The sequence below is a fragment of the Egretta garzetta genome, unplaced genomic scaffold (genome assembly GCF_000687185.1).
Source record: "Egretta garzetta isolate BGI_Z169 unplaced genomic scaffold, ASM68718v1 scaffold451, whole genome shotgun sequence".
Classification (NCBI taxonomy): Eukaryota; Metazoa; Chordata; class Aves; order Pelecaniformes; family Ardeidae; genus Egretta; species Egretta garzetta.
Window position 1 is genome coordinate 71,549 of NW_009258552.1, and position 12,258 is coordinate 83,806.

Here is a 12,258-nt window from a genome sequence, read left to right on the forward strand (position 1 = left end):
TTCCTGCTTGTCTCTCAAAAGCTCAGGTATAAACATTGCCCTCGTTACCACAGCCACCTCTGGGAACCGCAGAGTTGCTCCTCCTGTCACAGCGGCCCTATGCTCTCCTGGCATTTCTGCATTCCCAGAGTTAAAATGGTTTTTCTTTTTGATAATGCTTCCAGAAAAGCTCGCCTCTCTGAGAAATTGCTCTTGCCTTTGTCTCATCTCCACACCCTCTTTTTCCTGCACTCTTGTCTCAGGTCCGATCATGTTTACCTTCAATTGGAAATGCCTTAAGGCTAGGGAGTACGTGTAATTATGAAAGAGATGATTAAATCTCATTACTCTGAAGAAATTACAGTTAATAATGGTCTTAAGAAGCCAGGTGAATGTGTATTGAATCAATGACGCTATAGGGAGAGGGAAGAATTACTATACGACATTTTTGCCTTTACAAAATTGGTCCCAAATAAAGCTTATTTCTTTCCAAAACCTAGATAAATCCCTTATAATCTTACACTGTCTTTATTGCAGAAAAAAAAAAAAAATCTCTGCTTGTGGCAAGCTGCCACACCGGATCCTTTACTGCAGAACACAACATGCTGCTAAAACTGGGCTAGAAACAATAAAATGTAAGTAAGTGTCATGACTGGAAAAAAATTATAGGATCAAGAGCCTATAATTGGCATAAAATTGGCACCATCATGGATCTAAGGCAGCTGCCTTGTAGCGACTGTTTCCTTATTTACTGGTAGATGCAGCTCTCTGAGAGTGGGGCAGAAAGTTAAAAAAAAGTTAGCAAAACACTTTGGAGGCTCACCATGCACTGGTAGAAGAGGCTCCATCTCATTACTGCTGGCAAGGGTTCAATTCATGACTTTGCTCTGGAGTACCTCGCACTCACAAACTTTTTTTCCTTGGATTTGGGGTTTTTTAATAACTAAATATTTGGAGGAATCATTTGGCACTTGACCATGTGATTAAACCCATTTACAGTGATGCGAGACCTACTGGCTTTCAACGAAGTAGGTGTGGAGGCACCTCTGCTCCAACGCAGCCGTTGCTCGCTGGTCAGGTCCTCCCACTCCCGCGCTGCTCTGCTCAGCCCCCTCTTTCTGCCTGCACTCCCTCTGCGGCCACAGGCCTTCCTGGGCAGCCGCAGCATCCAAGCCTGCAGCACCGGGGTTTGCCTTTCCTGACGCTTGCTCTCCCACCTTCCAGTGCTTTGGATTAGCGGGCAGCATCAGGGAGGCCTCTCCTGGCAGCTGGGGCTGGCTGGGCTCAGGGAGACCAGAACTACCATCGCGCTACGCCCATCTCTGACAGATACCATGACAAATACAAGAGAGCGGGCGAGTGGGCTTTAGCTGGAATAACAGTGAAACAAAGATTCCCTGGCACTGGCAGCAAGAATGCTAACAGCAGCAACAGGGGTTTAGGAGCGTGTGCAAGGTACCCGGTTGCCAAGGGAGAGAGGTGAGATCCCGCCACCAGCTGCTGCATTTTGTAGATTCCCTAAGTACTGCCCAAACTCCCGGGCCACCCAATTTGCACAAAAATTGTTGTTTTATCTCTTTTTTCCTACTGTAACATCAGCACAATGAAAAGAGGGGGCAGAGAGCGGAGTGGGAAGTGGCTGCCAGGAGCTTTGAAAGCATGACCTTGTCCCCGTGCTCAGGCCTGGAAGCTCTGACTGCCTGAGCACAGGGTAGGGGGTGCCCCTGTGCTGCCCAAGCAAAGCGCTGAAGGTGTATTTAAAATCCTCGCAGTGCTGTGCAGCTGCGGCGATCCCTTGGGAAAGCAAAGCCGGGGTGGGTGAGCCGTGCTTGCCCAGCCACTCCTGCTGATCCAGTGACGGGGAGGCAGAAAACCTGCAAAAAATAAGCATGCCCTGAGATATTTATACAGCTTAGGTACGGTACCAAAGCAGGGGTCATGCAGTGAAGTGTTTGAAGTAGGAATATGAGGAATGTAACTATGCAGGAGAAAGAATTTCGGCAGGACCTGAGCTAAGGGCTTTGATGACAAAGCTCTGGTGAAGGAGGTTGTGGTCAGCTGCAAGCATTTAACCTACAGGTGGGGCTGGGCCTTTTGGGTTTACTGGACAGGCAAGCAGCATGAGGGAATGGCAGAAAAAAGAGATGAATAGAAGAGAAATTCAGCCCCATAAGTATGGCTGCATGGGATCAGTCTCAATGGAAATGTCACCTCTCCGCCAGGGGCCAGGAAGGAGGAAAGGACAACCTCAGCATCTGTTTCTCCGAACACACTGGCCCCACTCGTTCCCCATTCATGTAGACTGTCATGAGTTGGGTAGAGTGCAGGCTCTAGAAGCAGAGGAATGAGAAGGCCATAGTATAGGGCCTTGCTGAGATGCCTCCAAGGGCACTGCACAAATCTCTGTTTTCTAATTGACTTTCCTAGCTCTCATGCTCACCTCAGCTCTTCTCACTGGGAAATCACACTGCAGCCAGACCCTGCTGCAGAACCAGGCGGGGAAGCTGGGGGATCCTCCCCTCTCTTTTGCTCTTTATTTTATTGGTATTTGGGGAAAAGTGGAAGTTTCTGTTCTGCCCAAGCTGAATCACTAGCACAGAAAAATCTGTAACAGTGATCGGCAGGCACAGCTTCTATGGCCAGCACGTGTTCTCCAGGGGGCTTGGAGCCAACAGTGTGTTCACTTGTTTACAAAAGCAGTAAAACCAAACAAACTATTAATTTCACCCCACAGATATTTTATTTGTGTGGAGAATTTTGGCACATAGTAAGTGTTTGGACCATGTAATAAATACAGCTTGTGTTCCCACTTTTATATTTTATTCTACCCTTGCATATAAAAGCCATGGGGTTCACGTGTTTTCAATCAATTTGTGTCCTTCTATCTCATCCTCCAGTATTTCCTCCAGAGAGACGTTGGTTCCCAGGCTGAAGATGTTCACGATTCAATCTCAGCTCTTTTCTAAAGGGAATAAAGCATCTCTACACGGATTGCAACCTGCTGATCAGTATCTTCCAGGTCAGCAGAAGAGCTCGGGATACCCAGTTGCAGTTCCTGTATATCCTAGTTTGTTACAAACAGACATGAATCCTCTAACAGTAGGAATCCTCCTGGCTTGGCCTCACCTTCCAGGACTTGGGTGGGGAATCCCCTCTCCTTTCTCCTTCCTAGGTTGCCATTTCAGTATTTCCTTCCCATTTGTTTGTGCCACAGCGTCAGGCCAACAGCCACAGCCATGTAACGCTGTTAGGGGACACCCAGCCTTCTTTCTGTGGGAAAGAAGCTGTGGAGAACAAGATACAGAAATTCCATGTGCCGGGCTCAGAGCAATGCTTGCCCGCCTCTGTTTGCTCTTTCCTGTCAGGGCAACAGGCAGCAGAGTCGGCCGGCAGGAGCTGCTGAAGGGCAGTGGGCGGTGGGCCCGCAGCCCGGCGTGCCTCCGGGCTAGTGGCCAGAGCTCCGCTACCCTGCATGGGGCGGATTTCCTTGTCCTGGGGGGCTGCTTCGGGGTGGTGGGGCGGCAGGCTGCTATGCAGCTCAAGCTGAAGAAATGCAGCTTGCTGCCCGAGAGTGGCCACAGGGCTGTAGGGGTCTGTAATCACAGCCAGGCAATTGGTAGAGAGGCCATTGTATGGTAGCAATCCTGCCGAACGGGGAACATGTCACCCAGAGAGGCTGGGAGTAGCTGAACCAAGCTACAGGAGACCTGATCTCCCAGCGGGGTGTTGGACCACGTCCCCTCCAGGTGCATCCCTCCAGCCTGCCATTCCGTGGCCCAGGGCTGGGCTCAGGTCTTGTGCCCTCAGGAGAGGCTGGGGGGGGAGCCTGTGCCCCAGAGACCATCTGCCTGCCCAGGTCCTCTATCCCTGGACCATAAGTCTCCTCCAGCCCATTCAGATCTTTCTGCACAGCCGTTCAGTGTGTGTCCGTCAGCCAATGTTACTCAGGGAGGAATAATCCTTCTCCCGGGGCAGAGCATCTGCACTGGGTACATGCAAGGCTCTGTGAGAAGCTGTGAAACAGATGTGGTATCTGGAGCAGCAATTGGTCTCCACAGGTGGTGCCTGTGCCGGCCCTTTTCTTCTGTCTTTTGTGCTTATAGAAGAGAAGAAAATATATTAAGTTGCCGCTCCTGCTGCTGCAATCAATTAGCTGCCTTCCATTTCACAGCTGGGTGCTGTTTTCCTTGGGGAAAAGTGATGCAATAAACATGCTTCAGCTAATGAAAGCTCTCTACCCCACTCATGGCTTTTTGAGTTATGCCTTTGGGGAGAGGCTGTCAAAGGTACTGCACAAGGTCCGATTTCTCCGACTCCTTTTGAAATCTTTCTTGCTTCTGTACAGGCTCTGGGGGTGCAAAGAACTGCAGGGCCTTAGCTTTGCCAGCTTTCCCCTCCAGCAGCCAGGCTGCAGTGCCAGGGTGGGTGAGCACAGCTCTGAGTCCTGCTTGGCTGTTCACACCAGACTAGAAACACAGGAGGGAATAAACCTTTTTGTGTGGTGAATGTGTTGTGCTGTAGAGAAGGGAAAGGAGGTATTTTTCCTTCTCCAGAAAGCAGACGGTCATCCAGCTACTAGAGAGGATAGGGGATAGATTACTTGAAGGGTTCAATGAAATTAAATTTTAGTCTTGTCCCTGAAACCAGTCACACTTTTTTTTTATATATATATATAATACATTTATTTCTGAGAAGAGTATTCTAGAGATTAGAATAGGAAATTGTGATTTTCTTGGACCTCCTCCTAGTTGAGTGTGTTGTGACTACCTGCCAAAGAGCACTGCGAAAGCGCGTTCTCCGTACCTGCCTTACGGGTGCATGGCCCTACATTTGCTGGATTTACTGTATATGGCTTCAGCACTAGTTAGCATCCAGAGCTGGAAATTCAAAACACAAAGCACCCAGAATCCAGAGCCATTCCCAGAAATGAATATCTACATCTGTGTGAAAGGTATTACCTGGCTATCCATGTAGATATCAAGCTGCATAAATAGTAGTTATCGGTATCAAACATTCAGATAATCATTATGTAGTTTGGTGAACTTCATCTGCAGACACACACACATGTGCAAGCATACCTGCCAGCAGATCATGTGCTGTCAGGGCTCTTTCACATGCAGTTCGTATTTCACGGGTCTGACACACCTTTTCCACAGAAGACTCTCAGACCCAAATTTCCCATATGGTAGAGGGACTTCTTCGTGCTCTTAAAGAAGAACAACACCCTCCCTATATAGATACCTTATACGAAACCAGAATGTACAGGACATGCTGCAGAGAGCACAAGGGTTAGCATCCATGCAATAAAGCCGGTCCTGTGGTGACATTCCATTGGGGTGTGCAATGCAATAAAAGGAGGTACACTGCTGAGTTACACAATTGCCTTCAGGCTTGTGTAGTTTTAAGTTAAATGCCAGGACATATGTCAACTTAATGTGCTTTTATCTGGTTATGTCAAACTGGGAGACGATGTCCCCTTCCTCCCTGGACTAGCAGTAGTTAAGAAGCAAAATAAACCACTTCTCCAGCCATGCTGGCTCCTGGATGATCGTGCCGACACTTGGGTAAGGAATTTTACTCTTGTCAATGAGATCTTTGAAGTTTCTCAAATACAGAACTGTTTGCAGACATTGGCTTGTGGTTTCCTTGATCAGCGCTGCAGTTTGAGACAGATACTTCTGGTCAAAACCCTGCTTTCTTTAATCCTCACTTGGGCCTAATTTCTGACGTCTCCTTATCCCTAAATACATGTTCAAAGCCCAAGTTGATGATTCCAGTTGGTTTATTTAATTTTTCTTAATGTTTCTTTCTTTGTGCTGGATTATACTGTCAGGCACTGGAAGGGGCTGCTCAGGGAAGGAGTCGAGTCCCCATCCCTGGGGGTATTTCAAAGCCGGGCAGATGAGATGCTTAGGGACAGGGTTTAGTGGTGGGCTGGCAGGGTTAGGGGAATGATTGGGCTTGGTGATATTAAAGGGCTTTTCCAACCCAAACGATTCCATGATTCTATGATTCTACACTTTTAATAAATTGCCATTTTAAAGATGTTACATAGCAGTACATAATCAGCTGGCCAGGTAAATATTCGGTCTACTCTTCTCTCCACAAGAACGTCATCAGGAAGCAACATGGATTACTTGCCCACCTGCAAAAGGTCTACAGCAGTAGGAGTTTAATATTCGGTGCTAACAGATACAGACAAGGCTGATGGATTCCGAAATGTTGTGAATGGCACTTTGCTGTGCACTATGCACGTTTGGGACAAAGAGGAGCTTTCCTGGTGACCCAAACCTGGTCCCTTGTGCTGAGCTGCATGGGGGAAGACGGGAAGCAGGAAGAGCTCGGCAAGATGAGAAAGAAACAGAGGCTGCAAGAACAAAACATGTGGGTCAAATGCTGATAAATGCTGTACTCTTAAAAACTAAGAGCCACAATGACATGAAAAATACAGTTTCAGTGAAGTGACAGGTATGTGGAGCATCTTGCTCAAGTGTGACACACCTGGGATATGTATGGGGTGTCTGCATGGAAGGTAGGCTTAGATGGAAACAGGAGAATGCTGGTTATGTTCCTGGCATTATATGGGATGTGGGGTTTCATTAATGAAAATTTTGTCAACGGACCTTCTCATTGTAACGGTGGGCTATAACAACCCAACAACAACAACAATTTGCATTCATTAGCGCCTGTAAGAATTGCAGGCGTTCCAGTCAGGAATAGGACCGTTAACATTACTTTTATTTGCGCTACCTGTTGAATGATGTTACCTGTGTAACCACATGAATTTCTTCATGACAGGGTGATAGAGGGCTGCGGTTCTTTGGACGTGGTCTCACATCAGGCTACCTCTGGCTTCCAGCTCTTCCCCTCAATCCATGTCTTCTTCCAGACAGGGTGATGAAAGATTTAGTGTATGCTTTGGCCACCATGTCTTTCCCAACAGAAGAGGAAAGCAAAAGTCTACTTCTATTTTTATTCATATTTGTGCCAACAGTTTTGTTTGTTTACATGTTATTCACAGCCCACCATGACATGGGAAACTCCAGTCAACTACCAAAAGAAACAGGGCACGCGCTAACAAGAAGGTGGACCTCTTCCCTTGCACAGTCCTGGTGGCCAGTCTGGCCGGCTGACACCATGGGTGGAGGCGCCTGGTCCCACAGGCATTGCTTAGGAAAAGCTGTGGCAAGTCTGCTATGTATCTTTCTATGGAATTAATTATGTTTACACAGCAAAGAATTTGCCTGCTGGGTGCAAGCATATGCGCCCAGCACCTCTGGTTTTATCAGTGTAAATGTAGGCTCATTCACGCTTTTTAAGCACATCTCGTCTGTCGAGGGAACCTGACTCTTGCTGTGCACCTGTAGCACCTCTGCCTAAGACAGTGTGGCTGTATTAGGCTGTAACTAGTGTGAACAGATGCCTGCTGCGCTGCCTGCGAGCGTACAGCCAGCACTGATGCACCCCTTCGTCTGCTATGCAGATACACAAAAGCTGCTTTGGAAAATAATTCAGACATAAAACTGCAGTAGCTGCAGAAAGTGCCCCGTTAAGGGCTGTTTAAATGGCTCTGTGTAACAAGGTGCAATTACCTTGGCACTCTGTGTCCTTGTTTTCCTGGATCCTCCCATGGGGGCTCTGAACTGAGCAGTGAGGCATTTTATTATATTTTAATTGTGGATTTTATAACATCCAGTGAAAAGGCTGCCCACAGCAACACATTAGAGTTATCCCTAAAAAACATCTGATGCTTTTTTAGTCACCTGGGGTTGCCTGATTTGGGGTTTGGTTGGGGTTTGGTTTTGACAGCTGGTTGGTGTTAATCAGTTCTCAAAAGGCAGCATTACCTGAAGGCCAGAGCAGGGAGCCAGACACCAAAGGACAAAGACGAAGGGGTAAGTCTGTTTCTAACCAGATATATAAAACAGGAACCTACTGTTACAACCTTAAATCCACACCGCAATAGTTCCGAGTGCTACAGCTGAGCCCTGCCTCTGTCACCAGTGCTGACATTGACCACAGTGATACATTTTGCTTTTGTAAAACATTTTAATTAGGAATAACAGGAATTTACTAGGAACTCAAGTTATTAGTAATTAATACAGGCGTTACAGCAGATGTCAGTGCAATCTGAATTCCCAAAACGTGTTAAGTGGAAACAACCCTCTCCAAGCCTCAGCACGTTTCACTAGTTCAGCGCTAAAAGCACAGCCTAATTCAGTGGGGCTGGATCTCACCCTGTTTCCCCTGCGGCAGGGCTATCAGTGAGCTGGCTGCCTGGCAGCCTTGGCCTGCACTCTGCCACCTCTCTGTCTGCTTCCACCTCCCTCCAAAACGCGGTAGCTCTGTGTGGCTGCCAGCCTAGGCCTGTCCACCAGCCTTCTCATTTTCTTTGTTTAAACCTGATACTCTTGTCATGGAGGGCCCTTATATTTCTCTAACAGAGGAAACTAGCAATGAGCTCAAACCTACTGTGAGTTGTTTAGTTGATTAGCTTTTAAATTAATGAAATTAACAGCATAGTTAGGCTTTGGGGTTTGGGTGGCTTTTTTCTTTTTAGTTTTTCCTTAATCTAATCTAGAAAATTGGCCCTGCGGAATACTATGTTTAGACAGGGTAAAATGAATCGAGAAGGACCAGCAGCCAATTCTCACCTCGTTGAGCAGCTCAGTGGGCGTGGGGATGCATCAGCAAGAGGTGGAATTTACAGTTTGGCCTCCCCAATGTGGGGCAAATGCTCTGTTTTGAATTTAGGCGCTACCTACCTAGGAGGGTCAAGCCATTCCAAACAGGTGAGCTCTGGCCAGATGTGGGATGTGTGCCACAGCAGGGGCTGGCTTGGAGGCAGAGGGAAACTTGCGAGAGTGACTTTTATGTGAGCCTTGGCTCAAAGCAAAAGCAGCTTTCAGGCCCTTCCCAAAGGCTTGTTTAGGAAAACTGGCATTGCCGAGATGTTCCAGCAGTGAGGAGATCACCCGGCTGGAGAAACACTGCCTTGCTGGTTCTCCCAGATTGGCTCATCAGCAAAAATGATGGAGGAGGAGGTGCCAGCAGCATCCTGGGGCCCTGGCATGTTGCTGGGGGCTGCAGAGGTGCTCTTCAAAGGCACCAAAGCTGCTGTGTCCTGCTGGTGTTATAAAAGCATCCTCTCTGGGGCTGAAGCTCCAGCCCTCTGGTCTTACCCATGCCACATCCATCTGGAGCAATTCAGCTGACTTCAGCAGAACTCCTGCTGCGCGTAAGAGCGCAGCCAAAAGCAGGCTCTGGCTACGCCCATCCCACTTCAGAGTTCATGAGAAGAGGGAAAATACACCAACTTCTTTTCTCACACAGTGGAAGTAAATAGAAATATTTCTTGCTCGTACAGAGAAAAGCAAAATCCATCCCTGCCAAAGCACGTGCTGCGTGTCGGTATCACTATGTTACCCCCCTGCAGGCGACATTTGGCACCTGGGACCCTTTTGAGTTATAATAGGAAAATGAAGATGGGGAAAAAAAGAGAGAGAGAGAAATAGCATTGCAGTGATCGCGTGGTTGCACTGGTGCACCCTGCTGCGCGTGCTCTTGTTTTGCTTCAGTTTAAACATGTGCCTAAATGATTTATCTAAAATGAAACAGGCTTGGTTTAAATCCAAATAAGGGTGTGTTCACCTCATCAAAGGAGAGTGAGTAATGGCAGCTCATTTATTGCTCGCCAATCCGATTTGCAAAGATGATTTAAAGGGAACATTTTCAGCAGCATATGAAACGCGCTCCTTCACTGACATTCATTCAGCTGAAGAGGTCAACGACTCGGGGCGACCCACCCCTTTCTGCAGACCTACAGGTGAATGAGACCGAGGAAGCAAAATGCTGAAAAGCCAGAGGGCACAGCAAGGTCCAGGCAAAGTGTAGGTGGCTCCGAGGGAGGTGCAGGGCTTGCAGTGCAAGGGGGAGGCACAGAAAGCCAGGAGATGTTTTATGGGGGGAGAACCCTCCCATCGTCTCTGGCTTGTTCCCTCCTGTCGGAGTAGGGCAACATCCTGGGCATCTACTCCCCGCTACGCCTCGCAGACGGTGCCAGACCTGCTGCTCCTTGGACCCCCCGGCCATTCCTCACTCCAAGCATCCTCTCTGGGGCTGAAGCTCCAGCCCTCTGGTCTTACCCATGCCACATCCATCTGGAGCAATTCAGCTGACTTCAGCAGAACTCCTGCTGCGCGTAAGAGCGCAGCCAAAAGCAGGCTCTGGCTACGCCCATCCCACTTCAGAGTTCATGAGAAGAGGGAAAATACACCAACTTCTTTTCTCACACAGTGGAAGTAAGTAGAAATATTTCTTGCTCGTACAGAGAAAAGCAAAATCCATCCCTGCCAAAGCACGTGCTGCGTGTCGGTATCACTATGTTACCCCCCTGCAGGCGACATTTGGCACCTGGGACCCTTTTGAGTTATAATAGGAAAATGAAGATGGGGAAAAAAAAAGAGAGAAATAGCATTGCAGTGATCGCGTGGTTGCACTGGTGCACCCTGCTGCGCGTGCTCTTGTTTTGCTTCAGTTTAAACATGTGCCTAAATGATTTATCTAAAATGAAACAGGCTTGGTTTAAATCCAAATAAGGGTGTGTTCACCTCATCAAAGGAGAGTGAGTAATGGCAGCTCATTTATTGCTCGCCAATCCGATTTGCAAAGATGATTTAAAGGGAACATTTTCAGCAGCATATGAAACGCGCTCCTTCACTGACATTCATTCAGCTGAAGAGGTCAACGACTCGGGGCGACCCACCCCTTTCTGCAGACCTACAGGTGAATGAGACCGAGGAAGCAAAATGCTGAAAAGCCAGAGGGCACAGCAAGGTCCAGGCAAAGTGTAGGTGGCTCCGAGGGAGGTGCAGGGCTTGCAGTGCAAGGGGGAGGCACAGAAAGCCAGGAGATGTTTTATGGGGGGAGAACCCTCCCATCGTCTCTGGCTTGTTCCCTCCTGTCGGAGTAGGGCAACATCCTGGGCATCTACTCCCCGCTACGCCTCGCAGACGGTGCCAGACCTGCTGCTCCTTGGACCCTCCGGCCATTCCTCATTCCCAGCTTCTGGCAGTGGGCCAAGCCCTTATCAGGCTGGGTATCCAACCGCTCAGGGCAAGGAACAATCCCCAGGTCATCGTGTGCTCCCAAATCCAGCCCAGGCATTCCATCAAATGTCTGAAGTTAAGTTCACTCTTTCTCCTGACCCTTAGACATCTTAAGAATTCAGTTTCCTGACAAACATCTCTTAATTCCTCTGCCCATTTCCTGCACACAGGTGTTACCTCCAGCAGCTTTCTGCCAGTAACCCTCCAAACTCTAGAAAAGAAATATTTTCAATCCACCTGAGCCTTTCAGTTTCATATTTTGAAGCATGTTTTGTTTAAGAATGGTCATTACCATACCTGTCCCAAACATCCAGCCAGTCCCAGTGTGTTCTTACCCTTGAAGTAATTCCTTTTTTTCTTAAATAGAAAACAAGAGAAGGAATTGAGGACTGTTTGCCAGAGTTTCTTATGGCTGCTTCAGGGCCAGTTTAAATATTTTTTGTTCTCGTGTTTGCTATAGCTGAGCTATACACAAATGAGGTGGTGGTATGGTTTAACCCTGGCTGGCAGCTCAGCCCCCCAGCTGCTTGCTCACTGCCCCCCCCCCAGTGGGATGGGGGAGAGAACTGGAAGGGTAAAAGTGAGAAAGCTCATGGGTTGAGGTAAAGACAGTTCAATAAGAAAAGCAAAAGCTGTGCACACAAGCAAAGCAGAACAAGGGATTCATTCCCTGCTTCCCATGGGCTGGTGGGTGCTCAGCCACACCCAGGACAGCCGGGCTCTGTCACGCGTAATGGTGACTTGGGCAGACAAATGCCATCACTCCCAATGTCCCCCCCTTCCTTCCTCTTTCCCCAGTTTCTATACACTTGAGCATGACATCATACGGTGTGGGATACCCCTTTGGTCAGCTCAGGTCAGCTGTCCCAGCTGTGTCTCTCCTCAGCTCCTTGTGCCCCTGGCAGAGCTGAGAGCTGAGAAGTCCTTGGCTGGTGTAAGCACTGCCCAGCAACAACTGAACCATCAGGGGGTTATCAATATTCTTCTCGTACCCTGCAGGCCACTATGAAGAAAATTAACTCTGTCTCAGCCGAAACCCAGATGGGTGGATACAAGGAGACTGGACCAATGATGTGCTGCACCACCTTACTGTGGCACACCTGAACTAATCCCGAGTCAGGTATAAAAAGACGGGCATTTTTAAGGATTCTCATGTCTGTAGTTGTCCTGA

At 48.3% G+C, this 12,258-nt stretch overlaps 1 protein-coding gene across 1 annotated transcript in view; it reads left to right on the plus strand.

Moving 5' to 3' along the window:
* Positions 1-12,258, plus strand: part of BICD2 (BICD cargo adaptor 2) — a 127,486-nt gene that overhangs the window by 15,967 nt on the left and 99,261 nt on the right. The window contains exon 2 of the mRNA XM_009647892.2: positions 3,345-3,564. Coding sequence (XP_009646187.2) covers positions 3,345-3,564 — 220 coding nt within the window. The remainder of the gene's footprint in view (positions 1-3,344; positions 3,565-12,258) is intronic.